The sequence below is a fragment of the Eleutherodactylus coqui genome, chromosome 10, assembly GCF_035609145.1.
Source record: "Eleutherodactylus coqui strain aEleCoq1 chromosome 10, aEleCoq1.hap1, whole genome shotgun sequence".
Taxonomy (NCBI): domain Eukaryota; kingdom Metazoa; phylum Chordata; class Amphibia; order Anura; family Eleutherodactylidae; genus Eleutherodactylus; species Eleutherodactylus coqui.
Genome location: NC_089846.1, coordinates 31,812,305 through 31,838,379, shown reverse-complemented (window position 1 = coordinate 31,838,379; position 26,075 = coordinate 31,812,305). Strand labels below are relative to the sequence as shown.

Below are 26,075 nucleotides of genomic sequence, written 5' to 3'. Positions count from 1 at the left end.
AAGAGATTACAGAGCCACCCATGACAACCATCTTTCTTCCCTGTGGTCTCCCCCACTTTGGCATGTCCTACTCCTAATAAGGTATTTAAAAATGGGCTGAGGCAATTCTCTTGAAAATACACTGCTGCCCTGCAGGCATTCTCTGCATAATAATAGGTCACAAATAGCACATCACATATAAACATAAATGCACTCTTCTCCCCATTGATCAGAAGACAGTAGACTTCCATCAATGCTGAGATGAAGTGATGATCTCTGTCCTAGAGTCAAAGTAAAAATCTTAATTAGGTTTCACAGCCCATTAATAGCTGCAAGAAGACGTAAACCTTGAGTAATCTTTGATGCTCTATTGAGACCTCTGGGCCACATGTGACCGCCTGGTAGTTCATATTGTCGTGAGGGGGGGGGGGGGGGGGGGACTATTTTAAACGATATACTGTAGAAAGGAGAATTACACTCTTACAGACCTTAGGAATTTTAGCGCAGGTATTGCAGGTGAAGGTGTAGCAATGAACGATTCAGGATACGATGCAGTAGATGGAGTAACCAAAATGTACAACATTTGCGAACACATGAATAAAAATACAAAATGGAATAAAAATAATGGTTAGGTTACTGAACTTTTACCTTAGATGGTCTAGACACTATCTACTGCTAGCTACATGTAGGAATAAATATACCTTCTGAGTAATCCGAAATGACAGTGATACCTTAACAATATCAAGAATGCATGACTAATTTCAGTACGATTTCACAGTGTCGGACTGGTTGTCCAGGGCCCACCGATCCAAGTTATGAAACGGATAATGACCAAAGAAACACTGTCCTTGAAGGGGTTTTCTGAGTATTTACTATTGATGACCTATCCTCAGGATAGGTTATAAATAGTTGATCAGCAGGGGTTTGTCACTCAAGACCCCATTGATCAGCTGACCCTCCAGCCCACTGTCACTGCAGTGGGGCCACATATCTACATTGCTGATCAGCATCAGAGGAGTAATAGAAAGCCTTCTGTTCCATTGAAATCAGTAGGAGAGATGCTTTCTATTAAACTTCTGGCTCTGACCGCAGTGAAGAATTGGTATTGTAATGGAAGGCATCCTGAGGGGTGTACCCCAGATGCTCAACAATTGATAATTTATACTGGAGATAAATGGAAGGATATACGAAAATATCTTAGGCGCTCCAAAGGACCATTCATATTAAAGTGAAAATGCAGGAAATCCCTGCTTAATTTATTCAAAAGATAAATAAAACAATAGCAAAAAATATGCCAGTAGCAGATTATGCAAATATGCAACGCGTTTCGTCGCCCCTATGGCGACCTTCTCAAGCATAAACATAAACAATCACATAAAGCCATATATATCTAAAATTAAACACTTACATTAAAACATTGACCAATCCTAGTGCATCCATCTGTTTCCTCTGGTGTGTCCTTGTGGAAATGCCCGCTGAACTTGCAGCCCGGCATAGTCCGTAGGACTTCCGGGTTGCGGCCGTTACGTAACACGTCATGACGCCTAAAGCGTCATGACTGCCACCCAGAGGATGTACGTAGGCTCTCTAACCTACGAACCTCGGTCCGGATGTATGATGTAATGACGTGGGAGCGGGCCACATAGAGTTTTTTCCTATTACCAGAATCCATGTGTGACTAAGCACCGGTGGGGTTACCATAGAAACCTATACACCTTAGGTGCGGTCACATGTTAAGGACGTTAAAACGTCATTACATCATACATCCGGACCGAGGTTCGTAGGTTAGAGAGCCTACGTACATCCTCTGGGTGGCAGTCATGACGCTTTAGGCGTCATGACGTGTTACGTAACGGCCGCAACCCGGAAGTCCTACGGACTATGCCGGGCTGCAAGTTCAGCGGGCATTTCCACAAGGACACGCCAGAGGAAACAGATGGATGCACTAGGATTGGTCAATGTTTTAATGTAAGTGTTTAATTTTAGATATATATGGCTTTATGTGAGTGTTTATGTTTATGCTTGAGAAAGTCGCCATAGGGGCGACGAAACGCGTTGCATATTTGCATAATCTGCTACTGGCATATTTTTTGCTATTGTTTTATTTATCTTTTGAATAAATTAAGCAGGGATTTCCTGCATTTTCACTTTAATATGAATGGTCCTTTGGAGCGCCTAAGATATTTTCGTATATCCTTCCATTTGTTTTCCTCTTGAGGAGTTGAATCCCCTTGTTTTTGGGGGATACAACAACCTTGGGCTAGCTCCTCCCCGCTTCCACGGGGGGTCATTTAAGGAATACATTCTATGTTTCATTGGATCCTGCTGATGCTCGTCCTTTGACTCTACGTGCTGACCAGGACTTGGAGGTGTGGAGTGGAAGGGTCCTCCCCCAATGGGAAGCACCCTCCACCTACACCGGGTAAGTCGTTTCTAATTTTTACTTCACCATATTGCTTGGCTTATCTGGATATTCATAAGAGGGGCGCTGTCCTTATTGCTTTTTATACTGGAGATAGGTCATCAATAGTAAATGTCTGGAATACCCCTTTAATGCTAGTTATCCCTAAGCATTTCCCTAATCCCCAATACTATCTCTCAACATGAGGTACCACTGCCCCAAAGTAGCTCTCAATTTTTCCTATTGGAAATCCCTGTTTAAAACACTATCCCTGAGAAAACACAAAGAAGCAATGCTGCAATATGAGCCATGACAGACAGAAACGAGAAAAGAATGATAAGACAAACCACAGACAAGACTAGGAATAACCAAGAAAGAAGACACAATGACTGGACAAACTATACTAGAACTAAATACTTTGAACTAGAGCAATGGATACTGAATTAAACGCAGGTTGTTACAGCTATCAACTGCACCACACTGCTGAAACCATGAATACTTAAAGAGAGGCTAACCAGATATTCCCCTCTAAAGCAGGCTTAGGGCTCTTTCCCATGAGCGTATATCGGCTTGCCTTTTTCACAGTCGGCCGATATACGCTGTGATCTGATGCACTGGATTCCAATGCATCAGATCACATGGCCGTATTCCTGCGATATAAAAGCGCCCAGCAAGGCCAATATAGCGTTGGGTGTTTTTATGTCAGGCCCAAAAGATAGTCCTTGAACTATCTTTTGGGCCGGAATACGTCAGTTGCTGCATGGGCTACTATGGGAGCCACTGACAGCGGCCAGAGAAAGGAAGTGGGAGGGGGTTTAGCAGTGTGACTGCTAAACTCCCTCCCTCTTCTCTTCTCCCCTCCGGCTGATTCCAATGGGAGGGGGCGGAGCTAAGCACCACCCACCCCGCCTCCTCCCATTGCTGGCTGTGGTCAAGTGGCCGCAGCCAGCAATGGGAGGTGGCGGGACTGGGTGGTGCTTAGCTCTGCCCTCGTCCCGCCCCCTCCCATTGCAAACAGCCGATGGGGAGGAGAGAGGAGGTGAGCTGGCGAGGGAGAGAGAAGGGGACTCAACAGCATGGTAGCCTCGGCGTATATGCACGAGTTTTTACAGCTCGTATCATAGCGTATATAGGCCGGCCGTGAAAACGGCTTATATACGCTGATGGGGAATAAAGCCTTAGGCTGAGCAGTGTGTTTAGCTTATCTGCTCTAACGCCTCATAGCATCTACCATTCCCAACAAAAAGCGTAGAAAGCAAGAAATAACAATGCGTCTGGAAAAGTCCTGCTGATCGTAACAGAAATATGCATGAATGTGACAGAAACACCCAAACACTACAGCAACAGGAGCAATGCTTTATCCTAGCTAGAATATGAAGTACATGACTAAAGGGTCTATGTGATTACAAAAAAAGGGTTTGCTTTTTCTTCCAGGAACAGTGCCACCCTTGTGTAAAGGTTATGTATGGTATTACAACTCAGCCCCATTCGAGTAAATCTAATTAAATTGCAAAAGTAAAAAAAATTCTGTAGTCTTATATGTTTCCAATAGCATAATATCAAGGAGTTGGTATTCAATCAGTCTCCTAGTTATGCTCCGACTTTCTCTCACTACTGGAACTTCTCCTTAACCGATGCATTTCCAGGAAAGTCTTCATTGAATTTCAAAATGCATCGAAATCCAATTTTTATAGATTTTTTTTCTTGATTACATTGATAAAACAAGCAGATATCATTTTTTTTAGCCATTTCACTTGCAGTTCCCTGGAGTCTAGAACTGACCATATACGTTTACCTGGCTTAACGCCCACAAATCCTGGTTAAGTCCTACAGACTGAGATGCTTGACCCAGACTCTGAATTTATCCAATCCATCTCATTAAATGCATCACCCCTCACGTCTTCTGCACTCACTGCCTTCAAGTTATTGATTGTGCCAACGGCAATACAGATGCCTGGAGTTTTTCCCAAGCTTTCAGATGCATCTAGCTTTAATCTGTAGTCATATAGTTCTATGGAGGTACAGTCTAAGGAAAAGCATAATTAGGTTAAAAGGAGTAAAATAAAGGAGTGCCAGATATTCTTATATCATCGCGAGGAGGGCGGGTTTGTTGAAAGTGATTCGTTGAAGTAACACTTGAGGTTATAGGGACATATATGGGGACTAAGCAAGGGAAAGGCTTGTAAGTCATTGGAAATTAGTAATAGAATAATTAATGTATGATTGGTGATTACATGAGAATGTCGAGGGTAGTGATATCGCGATACAGATTTAGGGTATGATGCAGAAGAAGGAGTTACAAAAATATGGATTTTTTTTTTTGAACAGAGTAATGGAAGTGAATAATGGTATAATAACAAATACGCAATTATATTTTATCATAGAATTCCCCTTATGCTAGCTATGGCTCTAATACTTTTAATGCAATACAAACTAACAGCAATGACAGGAAAATAATAATGAAGATTCTGTATGGTGATAAGTCCTGATGCATAGATGAGTAACATGATACACAGATGTTCCAAGGTTAACACTCATATATGTTATACCTCTGCAATGTCCCTTGAAGGAATACAGTTCATGAGCTGGGTTCCAACAACCGAAGCTGGCACAAGATCTGCTATCCATAATGTTGGTCCTAACTCCAATAGCAGGCCTGCTTACTAATGAACTGTGTCCCTTTCTGGTGTGTAGACTCTAGTGTTTGTGTTGAGGCCAGCCTTACTTATGGCTCTGTTGCACAGGGGTCACTGCTTCTACCGACTCAAGCTTGTCTTGGGCCAGGAGAGCAACTCTGCTGCGGTTTCCTTTGCTCAGTCTCTTTGCTATATCAGCTAGCCCTCTCTGGTCAGGCAGTCCCTGTTTCCACAGCACAACGTCTCAGGATCTCTTATGGTGGCTTCTTTATCCTCTGCTCTGTATCTGTAATGTTGCACAGTCCAGTTCCTTTCTGGCTCCGGCCAGCAGACCCCCAATTCCTCCTGTGCAGTGCTCATTGCACTTTCTAAATGGCCCCTCTGCAGCCTATCCCACCTTTCATTCCCGAGTCGCCAGCAGCACCAACTGCTCTCTCACTGACATCACTGACACTCTCCTGATGGCGCAGCAAAAATTGTACTTTTTATTTGTGGAGCCTCAGCCAATCAGCACTCATTCTCTCTCATGCACCATTCTACTATGCTGGAATTTGTCACAAATTTTGGTGTGCACAGCAATTTGGTGCACTTTTTGGTGCATCTCGTGGCCTGCTGACATGGTAATGGTTTAACCCTTTATAGGGAGCCCTTTACAATAACAGTGCGTGTCAAAGGAGAAATCCAGATCCTCTTTATTAATGCACATTTGCCTCAGTGTTTGGTGGTTATTAAAGGTTATTAAACCCTATGTAGTATTAATGATCCACCCCCAGGGCCGCTTGGGACCCCAGCGATCAGCTGATCTCAGCCCCTGCACTTACTACAGTGGTCCTGATATTGACAGCTCCATTCACTTTGGGGTCGGAGACAGAAGTACAATAGAAGGTTGAGCATTGATTTCCATGGCAGCGAAGCCTTCTATTACACTTTCGGCTCTGACCTAATGTGGGTGTCTGCCCCCGCTGCAGTGAGTGTGTGGGCTGAGATCTGCTGATTGCCGGTGGTCCCGAGCGGCAGACCCCTGTCGATCAACTATTGATGACCTATCCTGAGGATGGGTCATCAATAATGCAAGGAGGTAAATGCCCGGAATACTTCTTTAATAATCTTTTACTTCCAACAGCTTCTGAACTGTAATGCAGACCAGCTCCCCATACACTGAGTTGATGAGTTTATGAAGGGCTTGTACTTGAACACAGCAGCCAATCTGAATAAGCAGAGCTGCAGTTCAAAGTCCCGAGGGAGGAAGAGCACAACATCTTTGGGACGGTAAGTGGATACCAGACAATGCAGGTAGATTCCAGTTACTAAGACTACTGTGTTGTCACCACTGGGACCTGTGTCTATTTCAGTTGTATGAGGCGACCAGGGATGGTTGAAACAACAGAAACATCCAAGCGGCCTTCGTTGTTTCTGAAATTCCTATAGAACTCAATGGGGGTTAAAAAAAACTGCATTTTATAACAAGCTATGTTGTTTCCATAACTTAGAAGTTCTATGGGAGTTACCTAAACTGCTTACCCCTGGCCACACTTGGCTGTTTCCATCCTCCTGGCCATCTCATTTCCAATGGTGTTTCCATTGCAACCATGTTTGGGCCAGACGGGAACCCCTGTGAGCCCTACCCAAATGCATTATATTAAAGGGGTCTTCCAAAGTTGAAACTTATCCTCTATTCACAAGATAAGTGTTTGATCAGTGGGGGTTCAACCACTGAGGTTATGTCGCAGGTGTAGTGACGGAACCCCTGATTGGAAACAAATGGACCAATTAACTTCCACTTAGTAAAACAGACACCACCAACTGCCGACTGACGGGCTACTTCCTTCCAGCCTAATCACATAAGCAACACAAGTTCAGTTATAGGTCTGTACTCACAGTAGCTTCTAGAGCATAAGAGCTCCCGCAGAAGGAAGGACGGAAGTCTGGGAGAAATATACATCCCATCTAATACAGCTCCGGTCACAGGCCCCATAGCAAAAACTTACATAGGTCCCGAATTATGGTGCCCAGTTCCCCCCCCCCCCCCCCCCCATCAAGGACAAGGAGCTCAATTTTTAAAGCCTGGATAACCCCTTTAAGCACTTAGTAATTGCCCATATGTCTCTTTTCTCCAGTCACTAAGAGGTTTTAAACCTGCTTATATGCATTCTTATGGTGTGGTAGCTTTAGCCAGTAGCTCAGCTGTTCAGTGACAGGATCGTAGAAAGCTCTGACCCCGGCATTTAAACCCCTTAAATGCACTAGTCATTGTGGACTGCTGCATCTAAGTAGTTGACAACAGGAGGGGACTCAGTCCCTCATCAATGCGATTGTAATAAGATGACAGAGCATAAACAATACACTGCAATACATTAGTATTGCAGTGTATTGTACAAGAGATGGCATGGTTTAGTAGCTTTGTGGGATTCAAAAAAATGAAAACAAAATTTGACTAAAAACCTTATTTGAAAATATATATGTATAATACATACATACATATTAAAAGTTCAAAAATCACCCGATGTAAAAAATATAAACAATAAACATAATTGCTTCAGCAAAAGTATGTCACATTATTAATCTCACAAAGTGAAAGCCATAAAAATAAAAAAAACACAACTCTAGAATTGCTAATTTTGGTAACTTTTGCACCCCCTTCTCCCCTCCAAAAAAGTGATAGGAAAATCTTATGTACCTCAAAATGGTACCAATCAAAACTATAGCTCGCCCCACAAAAAGCAAGTCCTTATGCAGCGTCCGAGGAGCGCGGACCCACAGCCGAAGAGATAGCGGGGTAGAGTTAGGCCTTATCACGGGGCTCTACTATCTCCTCCCCTGGGGGGTAGCACGGGATCCGTCCAAGCTACCACTGGAGGAGTTTCACATGGGGAAAACCTTTATGGCGGTTTACTTTAAAGTCCTGTCACAAGTGACGCCACCGTTCCTTCCTCTGCGGTAAATACAGATGGTAGAAAAAATAAGTAGTTTGCACACAGGGGAACGTTTAAAGCAAAGCCGGGAACGGTTGGCAGTGTTCCTTTACTGGAAGAATTAGTTACAGTCCAACAATAGTATAAACTCAGCAGGAAATGGTGCAAAACACAAAGTGGTGCGACATGGAGGGAATCACAGGATATCAAAAGAATCCACAGTCCAGGTTATCTGCGGGTTCCGTTCCTGGCCCAAATCCTTTACTCTCTCTAGCTCTCTACCGGTCAGCACTCACATTTGGCAGACAGGCACTCCACGCTGCATGGCGGCTCTTCTCTCTCTCACACACAGTGTTCAGGGGTAACACTGGTATCTCCTGGGTAAAGCAGGCCCAGGGAAGGCTGGTGGAAACCTCCCAGCCTCTTCCATTCCGGTCCTCAAAGAATTGATTGTGTCTGTGTGGCTCACCTACAGAGCTCCAAACACCCCTCTCTCTTGCAAGACCAGAACAGAACTCCTTGTACAACACCTTGAAATCACATATACGAAGCACAATCACATGACAAACAACAAGAAACATTTTCCAGACATCTCACGTACCAGACAGTTAACCCATTCAGTGCTGCAGCTATGCAATACACATCATATTCATACAACATGAAATACAATGACAACACATAGGCACAAGACAAATACATTATGGAGGGGCCCCGTTAACGCCGGGCCACTACATGTACACAACCCCATTGATGGAAAAATAAACAGTTATGAGTCTCGAAATTTGGCAAACAAAACAATGTTTTCCGAAAAGGTTCATTATTAGAGATGAGCAAATGTACTAGTTTAGGGCGACTTCGCAATCGAGCAGCGTTTTTTTTCGAATAACTGACTACTCTGGTGAAAAGATTCGGGGGGCGGCGTGGTGGAGCGGGGGGTAGCAGTGGGGAACAGGGGGGAGCTCTCTCTCTCTCCCCCTCCGCCCACTCCCCTCTGCAACCCCCCGCTCCACCATGCCGCCCCCGAATCTTTCGCCCGAGTAGTCAGTTACTCGAAAAAAGCGGTGCTCGAATGCGAAATCGCCCTAAACGAGTAGGTTCGCTCATCTCTGTTCTTTATGTATTTAAAATGAAACATATAAACTATATACATTTGATGTCACACTTATAACACTAACCTATAGAAAAAGTTAACGCGTGAATGCTGTAAAAAAGAAATCCCCAAAAAACATTGTCAGAATTGCACTATTGTGTGGTGGCACAAGAGGAGGCACTGCTGTGTATGAAGCATAACAGGCCGACCAGTTCCTGTGTGGGGCACCAAGTTGGCCATTATACCCATCTTGGGCACTGTGGATGGAGGGTTTGTGTAGGTAAGAAGAACGTACTGAGGATGCTGGAGAAGCAAATGTTCAATAATGTAAAGATGAAAGCCCTCACTCACTACTCACTGACTCACTAACTGACTGACTCACCACTAATGCTCTAATTTCTCAGTGTCGTACAAACATGACATTTAGCAAGACAATTCTTTAGGTCCTAAATAAGAAAAGTAAAGGGGTCGCAGCTTCATTATTCAATTCTAACCGCAAAAGTTAGCGACCCCCTGTGTAATGTCCCTAATCTAATTCACTAACTTCCCGGTGTCATACAAACATGAAATTTGGGATGATCTTTCTTTAGGTCCTAAGTAGGAAAAGTTAAGGGGTCACAGCTTCAATATTCAATTCTAAGTGGGAAAAACAGTGCGAAAATCCATGCTAAGACCCTATCAGTGATAAGGTCTTGGGAAATGATTTGTATACTGAGGAGAATCTACCTGACCTCTCTGTGTATATACTGAGGAGAATTTACCTCACCTCTATGTGTATATACTGAGGGGAATCTGCCTCACCTCTGTGTATAAATACTGAGGAGAATCTACCTCACCTCTATGTGTATATACTGAGGAGAATCTACCTCACCTCAACGTGTATATACTGAGGGGAATCTGCCTTACCTCTGTGTGTAAATACTGAGGAGAATCTACCTCACCTCTATGTGTATATACTGAGGAGAATCTACCTCACCTCTATATACTGAGGGGAATCTACCTCACCTCTCTGTGTATATAATGGGAGAATTTACCTCACCTCTATGTGCATATACTGAGGAGAATCTACCTCACCGCTATGCATATATACTGAGGACAATTTACCTGATCTCTATGTGACTATACAGAAAGGCTGTAAAGTACAAAAGGAAGCGGCCATAGACTGCAGGGATGGAACATGCCTTTAAGGCTAAAAAGAAGCTGCAGCCTCCAGTCAGGGGGTAAAATTGAATAAAAAAGGTGTTACCTTTAGGGGAAAAAATTAGGAGCGTGGGGGGAAGTGCCACATTCTGCAGAGGGACATCGGTACATGCAGTCTGAGGAGAATCTTACGCTCTTCTATGTGTATACATATCTCATTCCTTGGTTCCTCTGAAGTAACCATGACTTTATAACATTTTCTGTGCGAAACACCAGTAAACACCTGTACCAAAATTTACTGAGGCAAAGCCAAGTATATCAACTAGTGTGTGGTGTGTGTGTATGTATGTGTATATATATATATATGTATATATAATTTTATTTCTTTTGGGGGGGGATGTCTTTGTGCTTACACGTGTTTTTTTTTTTTTTAAACAATCTCTTTTGCACGTCTGTTTTTTTTATGACTCTAGTAATGCTCCAGGTCAACAAACGCCAATATTACATAACAATAATAAATGGACTGGGGGCACCAAAGGGCAATTTCACAACAGTCACCATACAACCTAAGGTCAGGCCTGCCCAGGAATTGTTCTCCCTTATGCAGTTCACAAAATACAAGCTTCATTTATAGCCCCTGTATTCTGTAGATGGGTCTAGAGAGTTACATTATCCTCGGTACTGAGTGTGCACATCATTAGCAGAATGTAGACTTCTGACCATGTGTGCAGGGTAATGTCACCATTAAGCAATTCCAACATTATCATTATGCTAGGGAATTGCTGAAAATGTTCATAGGAGAGCGTTTTAATTTTTAATTAGCATATTTAAGGATAGAAATGTCAGATTGCGGCAAAACTCGTCCTGTAGTTATGTCTAAGGCGAATATGTAAATGGTTACAGTTGTGGTCTGATTAGACACGGGGTCTTGTCAGCAGAGCATATGCAAGCGCTTCCTTTGTTGCCCCTATAAAAAGGCTTTCAGAGGCTACTTTACCTCTTGTTGAGAAATCGTTGACCACTAGACGCCTCTACGACGTACTTCAAGACATTTTGCCCAGTTAACAACTTTTGAAGAGGAGGCACATCATTGGAATGAGAAAAGCAGGATGGCTGTTTTAATGATCTATCCGCCATCTAGGCCATTCTAATCTGATGTTGGGAGCATTGGCTGAGTGCAGGCACGCACAAATGGCGCACAGGCTCCGGATGGCCCAGACAGACCACCAGTAGAGAGGATCGTTTGATCTGCAGATAAGTAGGACCAGATCCAATAATAATTTTGTTGCCCAACATCCAGACACAGGTGGCATTAAAGGATCCTGCTTCTGCCCGGACCATTTCCAAGTGCTTAGCAGAAAGAAACTTGGTGCCACAGTGCCCATTAACTGTTCTGCCATTAACACCCCAACACTTTCGCCTTCATTTGTAGTGGTGTCGTGAAAAAAAAACCTGGGCCACTACGGACTGGAAACTTATATTTTTAACGATTCCAGGTTCTTTTTGGGAGCTACTGATGGTCGTGTTCGAATATGAAGACCTGATGGTTAGCGTCTCAATCCTGCCTTTGCTGTGGCGTGGCACATGGCCCCCACTGCTGGCGTGATGGTCATGTCTAATAGTGATACAAGGGACAGTAACATTCAAGCTATATGTTCAGGACATCCTGCAGCCACATGTGTTGCCATATAATACCCATCCACACACAGCAGGGGTTTCCCAGGAATGCCTCTGCAAGGTTGCCACACTTCCTTGGTCTGCCCGGTTGGCAGATTTATCACCGATTGAGCATTTATGGGACCAGCTGGAACCTCCGCTTCCGCAGCCAAAGAGTGTGTTGGATCTAGAGGCTCAGTTGTAACATCTGTGGGTAAATGTGCCGCGGGATACCATACGGAGCCTCTATGCCTCCATGCCTGCCCGATTCACCTCATGTATCCAGGCTAGAGGCGGCCCAGGGGGGTACTAGATCCTGCTTTGAATTGTAACAGTTTTCCCCAAGAAACATATATTTTCACTCCAATATTGTAATCACTTACATACAGTATATCATCGCTACAATCACACATATAAAGTTTCATCCGATTCCAACAACTCTTCCTTTGGTGCATCATTTCTTTTGTCAATGTTATCAATGAGGATAGAAAAGCATTGAAAGTCTCCTGATCCCCTGCCCTCCCCTCTTCTGCTTCCAACCCTTCATGATGCCTGGATAGACTATAAAAGATTAATTTTGTGTACATAGTAGCCAATTATCTGTGATTCCAAGTGGAAATGACCACAGAAAGTCAAACTGACCTTGTTGTATTAAAACATTTAGGGGCAAATGGGGTCAGTATCCCTTTAAATGTTTTAGTGTAATGCGTTGTGTGATATTGAAAGAAGAAATTAATCAGTTCATACAGCATGGAGCATAAATGTCTCCATACCAGCTGCTCTACACCCTACGTTATCACAGACAGCAACAGAGCCTACTGTGCCAGACATGCTATTCTACACATTGGCACTTAGAGGCCACTCGGGATCCCTACAAGAGCAAGCAGAGATGGCATCTTATCAAGATGGAGCCAAGCTCTTTTTAGATGTTATTAGCAAACTAGAGTAAGTTTAGTAATGATTTCATAGTTAAAGGGTAGCACATCGATTAAAGCTCATTTTGTCCACCTGCTAATTGTGCATATACTGTTGCAAGAAAAAGTAAGTGAACCTTTTCTTCATTGATTGCTAATAAAATGTGGTCTGCCTTTATCTAAGTCACAATTCTAGACACAATCTAACTAAACCTAAGAACACACAAACACACTTCTCTTATTAAGCATTCACAGTGCAGGGAGACCTTCAGTAGCAAAGACTTCCTGTCAAAAAATAAGTTTTGCACAACACCGAGAAGGAATTCTAGACCCTTCCTTTCTGAAAACATGTTTAAGTTCATCACTATTTCTGGGGTGTCTTTCGTGCACAGCCCTCTTCAGGTCATGCTAGAAGCATCTCCATAGGGTTATGGTCAGGGCTCCGATTTGGCCCCTCCAAAACACAAATCCTCTTGTAAAACCATTTTTTAGGTGACTGACTTGTGTGCTTTGGGTCACTGTTGTGTTACATCACCCAGTGTGTGAGGGTCTGCACCATAACAATTATTTGTTCCCTCAATAATCATAGTGTGCATGATCCTGAGGTAGCAAATCAGCCGCATACCACAATACTCCCTCCACGAGGCTTCACAGTTGGGGTGAGGTTTTGATGTTGGTGTAAGGTGTAGAGATGAGCGAACATGCTCGTTTAGAGCAATTACTGGATCGAGCATCGCTTTTTCAAGTAACTGCCTAATCAGGCGAAAAGATTCAGTGGGCGCCAGGGGTGAGCGGGGGGTTGTGGTGGGAAGTAAGGGGGGGAAAGAGAGAGAGAGAGCTCCCCCCTGTTCCCCCCTACTACCCCCAGACAGATATGCTATAGCAAAAAAGCAAAACAAAATGATTATACAGACTGAAAGTGTCCGAACATATAAATTACCTGCTTCACTGAACACATTAGGTGTATATATACTTTATTAGGAACGGCGGAGCTAGCGCTCACTCCACTGACTTCAACACGATGGCTTATGCACATTGAGCCAAAAAAACCAATATGACAATGTAAACTAGTGCATATATAACACTAGTCACTGACTGGTATCAGTGCTACTAATATACTAATCAGTAGCGAGGAGATAAATGCCTACAGCATAAATCAGAAGCTAAAACTTAGCACTAGAGCTCCCCTGACAAGTTTCGCCAGATAACTGGCGTCCTCAGTGGTGCATCAAGCTCTAGATGCAGCGCCCGGCTGTAAGTGACATATAAATCAGCAAGAAGTGGGATCAGTATCATCCCCACCACCAATCAGCTGTGTGAGACACAGAGGGATCAACCATAAGTGGCTCTGGGCGTAATACACAGATGTCAGTGCAAAGACCAATAGGAGAAATAGTGAGAGGCAGCCAATAGGAGAAACAGTGAATGGTGGCCAATAGGAGAAACAGTGAGTGGCGACCAATAGGAGAAACAGTGAGTGGCAGCCAATAGGAGAAACAGTGTGTGGCGGCCAATAGGAGAAACAGTGTGTGGCAGCCAATAGGAGAAACAGTGAGTGGTGGCCAATAGGAGAAACAGTGTGTGGCAGCCAATAGGAGAAACAGTGAGTGGTGGCCAATAGGAGAAACAGTGTGTGGCGGCCAAAAGGAGAAACAGTGTGTGGTGGCCAATAGGAGAAACACAGTGTGGCAGCCAATAGGAGAAACAGTGTGTGGCAGCCAATAGGAGAAACAGCGTTTGGCGGCCAATAGGAGAAACAGTGTGTGACGGCCAAAAGGAGAAACAGTGTGTGGCGGCCAAAAGGAGAAACAGTGTGTGGTGGCCAATAGGAGAAACACGGTGTGGCAGCCAATAGGAGAAACAGTGTGTGGCAGCCAATAGGAGAAACAGTGTGTGGCGGCCAAAAGAAGAAACAGTGTGTGGCGGCCAAAAGGAGAAACAGTGTGTGGCGGCCAAAAGGAGAAACAGTGTGTGGCAGCCGATAGGAGAAACACTGTGTGGCGGCCAATAGGAGAAACAGTGTGTGGTCGCCAATAGGAGAAACAGTGTGTGGCAGCCAATAGGAGAAACAGTGTGTGGCAGCCGATAGGAGAAACAGTGTGTGGTGGCCAATAGGAGAAACAGTGAGTGGCAGCCAATAGGCGAAACAGTGTGTGGCAGCCAATAGGCGAAACAGTGAGTGGCGGCCAACAGGAGAAACAGTGTGTGGCGGCCAATAGGAGAAACAGTGTGTGGCAGCCAATAGGAGAAACAGTGTGTGGCAGCCAATAGGAGAAACAGTGTGTGGCAGCCAATAGAAGAACACATATATTCATGTATTCCCTGTTCTTATCAGCTGCAGCATGCTCAGTAGACCAAAACGGGCTGATAGAATAAAAGTCCCCATAAGGCAGAGGCATTGCCAATGTTCATCAAGCAGAGCATGCTCCGTATATCGAAATGTGCCGATGGAATAAAAATCTCCGCAAGGCCTGGATGTAAGCATAGTTTGCGCTATGATGCCCGAGCAATCAATACTAGCGTGATGTCTCAGAGCGTGCACACTCATTTTCCTCCTTTAATGTGACAACATAAATAATATTCCTCTCTAATACTTACTGATTCCCAGTCCCAGTTGCATCCCTCCCAGATTACGAGACTGGAAGGACCCTAAAAAATAACTACAAACAAGCATGTTCTTTAAATTGTGACCACGACAGAAGGTGATGCTTGGATAAGTATTAATAGCTTCAGATATATCCGAGTCAGATAAAAGGACAGGCCAATAGAATAAGTCTGGTCTGTGCAGCCGTCAGATGTCCCGGCACACCTAATCCTGTCAGTTCCGGTGTTGTCAGCATTGCTCACACCAGAATACAGAAGGGTATTACATTGTGTATGTTTATCCCTGCTGTAAGCTTTTCTTGGACATGCAGATGGATATCCTCTAGTCTAAATTTTAATAGAGTATCACACTCTGATTTGAAAGAGGACAAGTCTGAACAATTTATCCTCGCTTTCAATTACTGACCAGTCGGTATGTCCCTGTTCAATGTTGGCAGATGCCAGCTTTGCCAGTGTAAGAGGTTGTTGGTAGCAGTCTCCTTATTGAAAATGTCAGTTTGGATTCTACCTTCACCATCCAATCTGATATTGAGATCCAGAAACTGCATATGAAACTCATGATACTGATATGTAAATTTCATACCAATAGTATTGTTGTTTAGGGATGCAACAAAGTTTTCGAAAGTGGCTCCATGCCAAAAAACCAAAATAACATCAATATTGCATCCCCACAGTAAAATATAACTAGATGGAACCTCCATTTCATCCATAAAGACCACAGTGGATTCCTACAACACTAAAAAAAGGTTTTGCATATGTAAGGGGCACATGTCGTGCCCATTGCAGTGCCAACCGATTGAAGAAAAAAAAGTGTTATCAAAAAGAAAATAATTGTGATGTAGAATGAATGTAAGTAACTCCAAAACAAACTCATTGTTACGATCGTGTGGGCAAACTAAACACGGGGCCCACACGATCGTGATCAAGAGATGAGGATACGCACGGGTTTCATGCAACTTGCCCTGTGCTACAAGGAGGATGACATGGCCCTACTTAAGCGAGGACATCGCTCCAATAAAGGGCAGCCCAGCGGTCTTTGGAACTGGGCCCAAGCTGCTCCTAGGAACCACGCCACCAGAACAGGACACATACACATGACAGGGACAGACCAACAGGACACACAGAGACAGAATACACAGCATACAGCAGGCAGAATGCAATCACTAATAGCAGATAGTAAGATGAATATAAATACCAGGTATTACTTGACATTTTGTACAAAACATGGAAGCTAGCGGGCCACTTCCAGCTCCTGGCTATACCGAGAGTCCCTACACTAACCAGGAGTCCAGCGGCACCGGACACAGTTCACACAGCAAGCTGCAACAGGACAGAACAGAACACAGTTCACACAGCAAGCTGCAACAGGACAGACAACCGGACACAAGTCACACAGCAAGCTGAAGTAACATGACTGCTCACCCTGAACACCAGACAGATACTGACAGGAGCAGAGTTTATATATGCTGAAGGCTAAAGGAGATTGGCTGCTGGGGAATACCACACCCAGCCAGCTCAAACACCACCACCTGTGGGGCTGTGCTGCTAGAAACCTTAGTACTACAGGTCGCAGCAGCACAACGTAACACTCATTATGTTCACTAAAATGAACACCTCTAGTTGAAAGAAAATAATCTACAGCTCTTAGGCCCAAATCATGTTTGATATTACTGTAAAGGCTTGCCACATCTATGGTAGCCTTCATGTATTCAGCACAGTATGCAGCAGGGAAAATCATACTAAGCCCAGTATCGCAAATGCTGGGCTTAGTAAATGTCGCACATACTGTTACACGTTTGTGATAAAAATTTCCACTTTTGTCTCATCTGTCCATAGAACAATTACACAGTAGCATTGTGGAATATCCAAGTGGACTCAGGCAAACTTGAGAGGAGTCACAATGTTTTTTTTGAATAGCAGCGACTTCCTTACTGGTATCCTTCCATGAACTCAATTTCTGTACTTTGTGTTTTTCTAATATAGTCTAAGGGGTCTTTTGCTGTTGTCATTGGCTTTTTTCTCACCCCTTTCAGGATTGCCCATTGTTGCGCTCTTGGAGTGATCTTAACAGGGCGTCTATGTAGAGTAGGGACAGTCCTGAATTTTGCATATTTGCAGATCATTTGTCTATCCATGGATTGATGTACGATCAGGACTTTAGCAATCCTTTTGTGGCTTTTTCCAACTTCATGCTTTTCTATAACACTATTTCTGAGGTCTACTGAAAATTGCTTTCATTGATGTGTGGCTTAATCAAACCAGTTTTTCTTGAGGGTAACAGATTTGTCAATAACCAGGCTTTGTGTACCTTTATTTAATGTAAAGTACTTATTTATTTAACGTGAAAAGCATTTGCAAAACACGTACTTTCAGTCTTATTTCCTTATTTGAAACATCCTTTGCCAGATAAAGGCCCAATTACACGTAACAATTATCGCTTAAAAGCCATTGTTTGAGCGATCATTGTGTGTAAATGCTCCCATATTTCACTCTTCGGTTGAACGATGATTTTAGGTAAGTAATAAAATAATTGTTCAGCTGGAGAGAAGATAACACCGACCGCATCCTGTGTTTGCTGTCCATGGTGATGCATTCTCCACGGAATCGCTGATTACGCTGTATTCAGCTTGCAGCCCTGCAGCAGAGCAAAGGAGCTGAATGCAGATAACATACCACCTGCTGTTCTCTGCATACTGGTCCTAGAGGCTCATTTACATGCAAATGAAGGTGATAAGCTGCTAATGGACATTATGCAAAAGAATCGCTCAAAACCTATTTGCGTGTAAATGGGCCTTAACGCTTGGAGAAGTCATTACAGGAGATTTCTAGCTCTAAAAAAACAAAACAATGAACTATCATCAGAATAGCTCATCAATCACTGATCAGTGGAGGTCCACTGCTCAAGACCCCACCAATCTGCAGTTCACAGAGCCACAGGGGGAAGGAAGCAGAAAGATCTGTATATAGTGAAATGGCCTGGCATGGTATTGCAGGTACAGTATCCATTGAAGTGACTATATTGATAATACTATTATATTGAAGAATTATTGCTGAAAGCCATTCATTAACATATTATTGTAGGAAACCAGAGGTCAACTTACAGTACACCTTAAGGTGGCTATACAATTAGACTACATCAATCGAGCCCACTTATCTTGGCAAGTCTAGCCGAGCATGCATGTATATGGGGGTGCTAAAAGAGTCAGCTGTCAGTTAGCAAGCGTTCAGTAGACAACTATCTAATGTGTATGAGCCACCTTAGAATCCATTCACATGAGCCGATCTAAACAATCGGTACAATGATTGGCATCTGCTTACCTAACCTTTACATGGCCCAATGTGGACTTTTTCAAGAGGAATGATTGTTCATTCAGTTGTTTGTCCACCATAGAGAATCATTGTAGCTCGCAGCACCTCCCGCATTCACACAAGGATATGTGCTGTAGAGCATGGTTCAACAAAAGATGCGATGAGTCACTGAACGAGGAACGAGAGTTTACTCGTTCGTTGGCCGATCAGATACAACCTTATCTGATGATGGGGCAAATGGGCATTCCAATTAGCATTCATGCCCATTTGTCGGTCTTGGTAAAAGAGCCTTAGGACTATGATTTGCAAACACAGGCATCCAAATCAAAAGACCAGCAATAATACATGAGATACGAGTGTTGGAAGAGAATGCATCCCGTCAATGGTGGAATATAGGGAACTTAAGGCTATTGTCCTTGCCCCCTCATCAGTGGTCTTACAGAATAAAGATATCTGCATGGTACATTAACTGAACATCACAGCACAGCCCCCATACTCCAGACCGGCAAACGCAGACATCTCCATCCAACCAGAGAGGAGACCCGCAGGACATCACTTAACTTACAGCATCCTGCAGAGAGTTACTAAATAATGCAAGGCAATCTGGAGGAAAGGGCTAACTGCCCCTGCTATAGATGACCCCATTTACTGCCATTACACATAATATTAACTTATTAGAAAGGTTAATTCCTGTACAATAGAAGAGACTGCAGGGTTATATTATGAGACATGAACCAACAGAAGCTGATTGCTGGTATTCAGTGATATGTGTGAAATGCAACCAACGTGCGCCAAAACTTTGCATGCATAGCCTCAATGGAAGAAAGGCTTGTAGACCAACGTGATGCACAGCTAATATACAGTAGAAAAAAGTAATAAAAATGTTAAACCTCTCAAAGAAAGACCCTTTATATGGTTGACCAACATACAATAATAACAATAGCACGGGGGTTCGGTAAGTGTCCTGCTTTAAATGGGGCTATATGGGTATTTAGGGGCAGCACTTATGTGCCCTACTGGAAAATGGATGTACTTTGGCGATTCTGGCCAAATTAGGTGTGGTGCTAAATAGTAAATAGGGATTCAAATACTGGGAAATATGATAATTAATTATGTTGTCTTACAGTACTGGGTTTGAATCCAACTTGGGTGGCTTTATTCAGAGGGCAAATGATGCAACTTCACAGACTCCTTCCATAATAATGATGTTGGAAGACTGGCTTCTGGAATATATGTGTGGCAGACCCCCTGAGGGAAATTTACTAAGCAAGGAATTTCCAATGCCGGTCTTAGTATAATTTCCCTGGCGCACATCTCCATGCTCCTGCAGAGAAATGTAAGCCAGATTCAACCAGATTACACCCCTTTTTAGTGTAAATTATACACAAATCTGTCGATCTGAGACGGCCACCCCCCAACAAGCACTGTCTACTTTTTACAAAAGTGGTGGGGCCAGCATAAAAAGTTAAAAATTCAAAAATCCCCAGCAAAATCTTTTGACTTTTTTATGCCAGAATCTGGTGTAAAAGATTTTATGCGAGTCTCTAAGGGCTCATGTCCACGGGCAAAAGAAGAATTAAAATCCGCAGCAGATTTTAACTCTTCTCCTGCCCGCGGATCCGCACCCCATAGGGATGCATTGACCACCCGCGGGTACATAAATACCCGCGGATGGTCAATAAAAGTGATTTAAAAAAAAATGGAGCATGAAAAAATCTGGACCATGCTCCACTTTCGTGCGGGTCTCCCGCGGGGACGGCTCCCGCGGGCTTCTATTGAAGCCTATGGAAGCCGTCCGGATCCGCGGGAGACCTAAAATAGGAATTTAAAAGAATTTACTCATCCGGAGCGGACCGGGAAGGTCTTCTCTTCCTCACGGCCAGATCTTTCTTGCTTCGGCTCGGCGGATGTGCCCAGCGCATGCGCACGGCACGTCGGCGACGTGCCGCCGGCGTGACGAGTTCATCCGCCGGCCGAAAAAGAAGATCCGGCCGTGAGGAAGAGAAGACTTTCCCCGCCCGCTACGGATAGGTAAATTCTTTTAAATTCCTATTTTCAGCGCTCATGTCCGTGGGGCAGGAGGGACCAGCTGCAGATTCTCCATGTAGAATCCGTAGCGGGCCTGATTTTCCCCATGGACATGAGGCCTAAAGGGAATTATATCATATGGAGGCACCTGGTATGCAATTTGGGATACATATGGGACTGGCACTTTGGAGGTAATAATAATAATAATCTTTATTTGTATAGCGCCAACTTATTCCACAGCGCTTTCAGGCATGGATAAATGCAAAACAATACAACAATTACAATGTGAGATACATTGGGTTAGACACAAATGGGTTGAGGGTGGTACAGGAGGTGCAGGGGGTGGGGAACACAGGCAATAGGAAATTTCATGTACAGATCATTTATTAGAAGGCAAACAGGGTGGAGCACCATAGGGAGGGGCGAGTGACTAGGTCAGGGGATTTGGTATGCTTCCCTGAAGAGGTGCGTTTTTAAGGCACGTCTGAAATTTTGTGCATCGGGAATTGTCCGGATGCCTTGGGGTAGAGCATTCCAGAGGATGGTGCTGCTCTAGTGAAGTCCTGTAGGCGAGCATGAGAGGTTCGTATTACAGGGGTGTTTAGTCTGAGGGTGTTAGCAGATCGGAGTGAGCGCACTGGGTGGTATACTGACAGTAGGGAGGCGATGTATGGTGGCGCAGCGCCATGCAGAGCTTTGTGAGTGAGGTAGAGGAGTTTAAATTTAGTTCTGCAGTGGATGGGCAGCCAATGCAGCGACTGGCATAATGCAGAGGCATCTGAGTAATGGCTGGATAGAAAAATGAGTCTAGCTGCTGCATTTAGTATGGATTGGAGTGGAGCGAGTCTAGTGCGGGGGACGCCGATGAGTAGCAAGTTGCAGTAGTCAAGCCGGAAGTGGATGAGAGCGACCACGAGCGTCTTTAGCGTGTTTGTGGTTAAAACGGACATATTTTAGCAATATTTCTGAGCTGCATGTGGCATGTTTGGGCCAGAGATTGGATATGGGGGCAAAGGAGAGGTCAGAGTCCAGTGTGACCCCAAGGCAGCGGGCATGCTGTCTGGGGGTTATGATGGTGCCAGACACTGGAATGGAGATGTTGAGGGGAGGTCGGTTAGAAGGTGGAAAGACAAGGAGGCCAGTTTTAGAGAGGTTTAGTTAATCTCTGTCGTATAGCATAAGGGCTTCTCTAGCTGAGACACTTATGACATCATATTATTGTGTAGGCTACATTTGACCTGCTACATGGAGCAGGCAAGGGTTGCTGGGAGATTTGAGCTCTGAAGTCCAAAAAATTATGAATTCAGCTGTGAGTCATAACACAAACTGTAATGCGGGATCTGTACACGATAAATGATGTGATGCATTTAGAGAATTACTCATCCTGTTATGCAGATTAGATATGGACTGTATAATGTGGACATTCACTTTAAAAGGACTTCCTGAAAAAGAGAAAAATCACGCATTTTGAATAGCGAAAAATTCACTGCTTTACGCACATTGGTATATAGTAACCAGCTTCATTGGGGCACCTTTACGTGTGTGTCAGCATTTCTGCGACAAATGTATTAGGAGGCACAATCCAATTACATTTATTGCGTCTTGCAGCATTTCCATGCTAGGCTCCTCCCACTTTTTAATAGCGTGTCAGGGACCTGTGTACAACTTTAAAAAGTCACAATTTTAGCATTTGTTTCCAAAGTACAAGTACACCAAAAAATCTAGAGTGCGAATAATACTGACTATGCCACATTGCGTATCTCTAAGGGGGTCCACCGTTTTTTACTGTTACACTTACCATTTCGGTGGTCATAACTTTTTCAAATTTTTGCTCAACATAGCTGAATGAGGCTTTTTTTTTTATCACGCAGCAAGTCGTACTTTACTCTTGCATGCAGGCTCTTTTTTTTTGTTTGTTTTTTCTTGCTATATCTATATCCTTGTTAATTTATATTAATTTTATGCTATATTTTATTTTTTATTTATGTCATACACCAGTCCTCATAAATGATGTTATAAAAATATTGTACAAGTTGTTACCAATAATTTGTATTTAGAGTGAAAGGAGATCCTGAGGATGTAAAAAACTGAACAACAAAAGGGGTCAAAGGAGGATGTCAAGAATAGTGTGAAATCTCAAGGTTAATTCTGGCATAGCAATATATAGCTGCACATGTTCTATTCTCCCTCCGTCTAAGGGCTCGTTCACATGAGCGCTGTGGGCGCACCGTATAGCTGCGTGCAAAGACTGCGGCTATACTGCTCTAAAGATTGCGTGAACGGGTTCATTCAAGCTACTTGAAGTAGCCCGTTTACACGATCCGTGGTGTGAGGTGCTTTCTTTCCAGCTCCCATAGGAGCTGGAAAACAAGCCATTCTACCTTGGTCAGGGCATTTAGATATACGAATAGGACAGTGAACCAAATCTTTTGCCCTGGGAGCAGGGAAGCCTAGCCTTGACTCATCACACTTTGTATGTCCACTTGAAAGATGTTTTTGACTTGGCTTCTACATTCTATCTTCTTGTGTCCAGTCCCCCATTTACAGATATACCGGGGGTAGTCAAAAGACAGATCCAGAGCTATATCTCAGTACTGGTGTCCTATATTGAAATAACAATAGTGCACTTGAATAGGAAGACATGGATGCGCTACATGGTATAGCACATGGGCCCCAGAACATGGATTTCAATTTTGTGTTGTGGCCCCTGCAAGAGAAGGATAGTAAATAGAGATGAGCGTGCATACTCGGTAAGGCGATATACTCGAGAAAGCATCGCCTTTTTTGAGTACCTGCTGGCTCATCCCTGAAGATTCAGGGGGCCGCGGGGGTGAGCGGAGGGTTGCAGAGGGGATCGGGAGGGAGTGAGAGAGAGGGATCTCTCTCACTCTCCTCCCCGCTGCCCCGCGCCGCCCCCGACCCCCGCGGCCCCCTCGAATAGATGCTCGCTCATCTCTAATAGTAAAACCCAATTGCAAAGTTGTAGAGCAGCATGTGAGAAGCAGAAATCCACTTTCCACATCATATTGGACCACTGCTATGACTGAGGTAAGGAAATCCTACTCGAAGTTGCCTCAAGACCTTTCGTTGGACCTGTGTTCATTCTGGGGCTCTCAACACAGATCGGTACCTGATTTCCCTACAGACAATGGTGGATGACTTCTTGGATGATCTGCCCCTATCATAGCAGAAGGAGGACACTTCGATCACACTTCCCTTACTTCAGTCATAGCAGCGATCCTTAGAGAGATGCGGAAAGTGGATTTCTGCTTCTCACATGCAACTCTTTGACTTTGCAATTGGGTTTTACTCTCTCTTACACAAAACTGAAATCAATGTTTCGGGGCCCCAAGGGCCGGTGCACCATGCCATTGTGTAAGCACATCCATGCCTTCCTATACAAGTACACTATTGTTATTTCAATATAGGACACCAGTATTGAGATATAGCGCTGGATCCGGCTTTTTGACTGCACCCTGTATATATTGCACCTTTGCTCCTTCTTGGCCATCCTTGGTCTATTTATCCCTTCCTTGTACATTCTTTCGTCCAGTCCCCCCACTCCCTCCCCATGTCTTACATAGCCACCACTTTGAGCTGCTGATGAAATACTCTCAGCAGTTTTCGTGCCTGTCTAACAGATTGGCTCTGAGTGTTACACCATAGACCATCCATATTTATTAGCTACCTTTCCCGCTCTGCCTCCCTCTCTGTCTCCCCCTTCCCTGTTCTGCTCTCCCTCCCTCCTTCCCAGCAATGCTGATGCTCAGAGATACTCATAGGATGAACGCATGTCGTATGCGTTCTGCAGCAGCACGATTAAGCACAGGTGCCTTCCGATTTCTATGTGCATGCCTGGAAGGTAGCATGAAGATCTAGTAGATTGGCTGTCCTCCTTGAGGATCAGCTCCATTGCATCTTAAGAAGGAACCTTATTTTCTACAGGTATTTATGCCCTGTTACCCCATCATCTTGGGTAGCACTGGCAGGCAGCCCTGGAGAAAAGACTACTTCATAGGGGGGAGGGGAGGAGAAGGTGCACCCCATTTCTGGAAGATGAGGGGGGCAGCTACTGGTCTTATCCTCCCAATGTCAAGCCTCCCCCCTTCTGTCTGCCACTCTGTGCCCACCATGGATTACCTGGCCCCTTTGGATGGATAATTAACGGATTTTACACTTCTCATCTGGGTCCCCCTCAAATAGCTTTGGATCCAGTAGACGGAGAATTGAATAGACATCTTTGACTGGAGATCAGACAAGATTGGGGGGTATTCAGCCCCCTTTCCATCACAGTTCTGCACCCTCTTCAAGCTAACATGGGATGTAACATGTGTGTGGTTCGGAAACCAGAGGAGCATTACAAAGTGATGCTGCAGGTAAGACATAACAATTGCCTAGGGCCTTGAAAGGGTTAAAGGCGGCGTAGAATATGGGGTTAATAGAGGTGTTAGAGGCAGGAGAATGGGGCTGGGTGAAGCAGAGAGCAAAGGATGTGCAGGAAGGGATGGAGGAAAAGTGAAGGCATGGTGAAGGCAATAACATAATAAGACAATAGAATAGACTAAAAGCTAGAAATAGTGATGCTTTAGGGCCATCCAGGTGCTGGAAGAGGGGTGTGGTGAGGGGTGCAATTAGGGAAGAAATCCTTACTAATGCAATGCAGCTAATAGAGCGATATGATATAATATTACGCATACAGTTATATGCTGGATGCATAATAGAGGTAACGTGTCACAAATGTAACTAATAGGTAGAACATGCAAAAATGCACAAAACAGCTGTAACCTATGTCTATGTGTGCGTTATATGATACATACTACGTCTATAGGCTATAATATCATGACGTGTTCACACGCTTACACGCATCCAGATTCCCACACTAGCGTGCATGCATACACGTGCAACAAAAAACACTCACGTGTCGCACAGAACCACACGCCTTATAGAGCCCATGGACTCCATATGGAAGTATATGTTTGTGCGCCATCCCTTAGGCATATATTGTATCATCTACTGTATTAGCTGTATATATATATGAATGTTATAATGTATACACTGTATATATGACGCATCTAATTCATCTGCTACATAGACTGTAAAGAGTCCACAAGTGAGAGGTTTTGTGAGATGGTGTATATTGTAAATGTTTGGTAGCGGTTAGTGGTATGTGGTCTTATACAGGATACGGGGGCTTATCTGACTTCGGGTGCGTTATGAAGGTGATGGAAATATAAAAAGATGGAGGAGGAGGTAAATTCACCAGTTAATTAATTTAGTGGGTGGTCTGAAATTGGAATAGAAACTGTAATGATATCTTCAGTCATTGAGGACGCTGCCCTGCTATTTCCATGGACTTGTCCATATCTATCAGTTGTTTTAATACAGAATGCAGCTGGTTGGGAGAAA

General features: G+C 44.0%; 1 protein-coding gene across 1 annotated transcript in view; it reads left to right on the top strand.

The window, feature by feature from the left end:
• The first annotated feature begins 24,543 nt into the window (after window positions 1-24,543).
• The window catches only part of PDZD4 (PDZ domain containing 4), a 138,121-nt gene continuing 136,589 nt past the window's right edge, over window positions 24,544-26,075 (top strand). Inside the window, exon 1 of the mRNA XM_066580773.1 lies at window positions 24,544-25,045. Within this exon, the coding sequence (XP_066436870.1) occupies window positions 24,986-25,045 (60 nt within the window). The 5' untranslated portion in view covers window positions 24,544-24,985. The remainder of the gene's footprint in view (window positions 25,046-26,075) is intronic.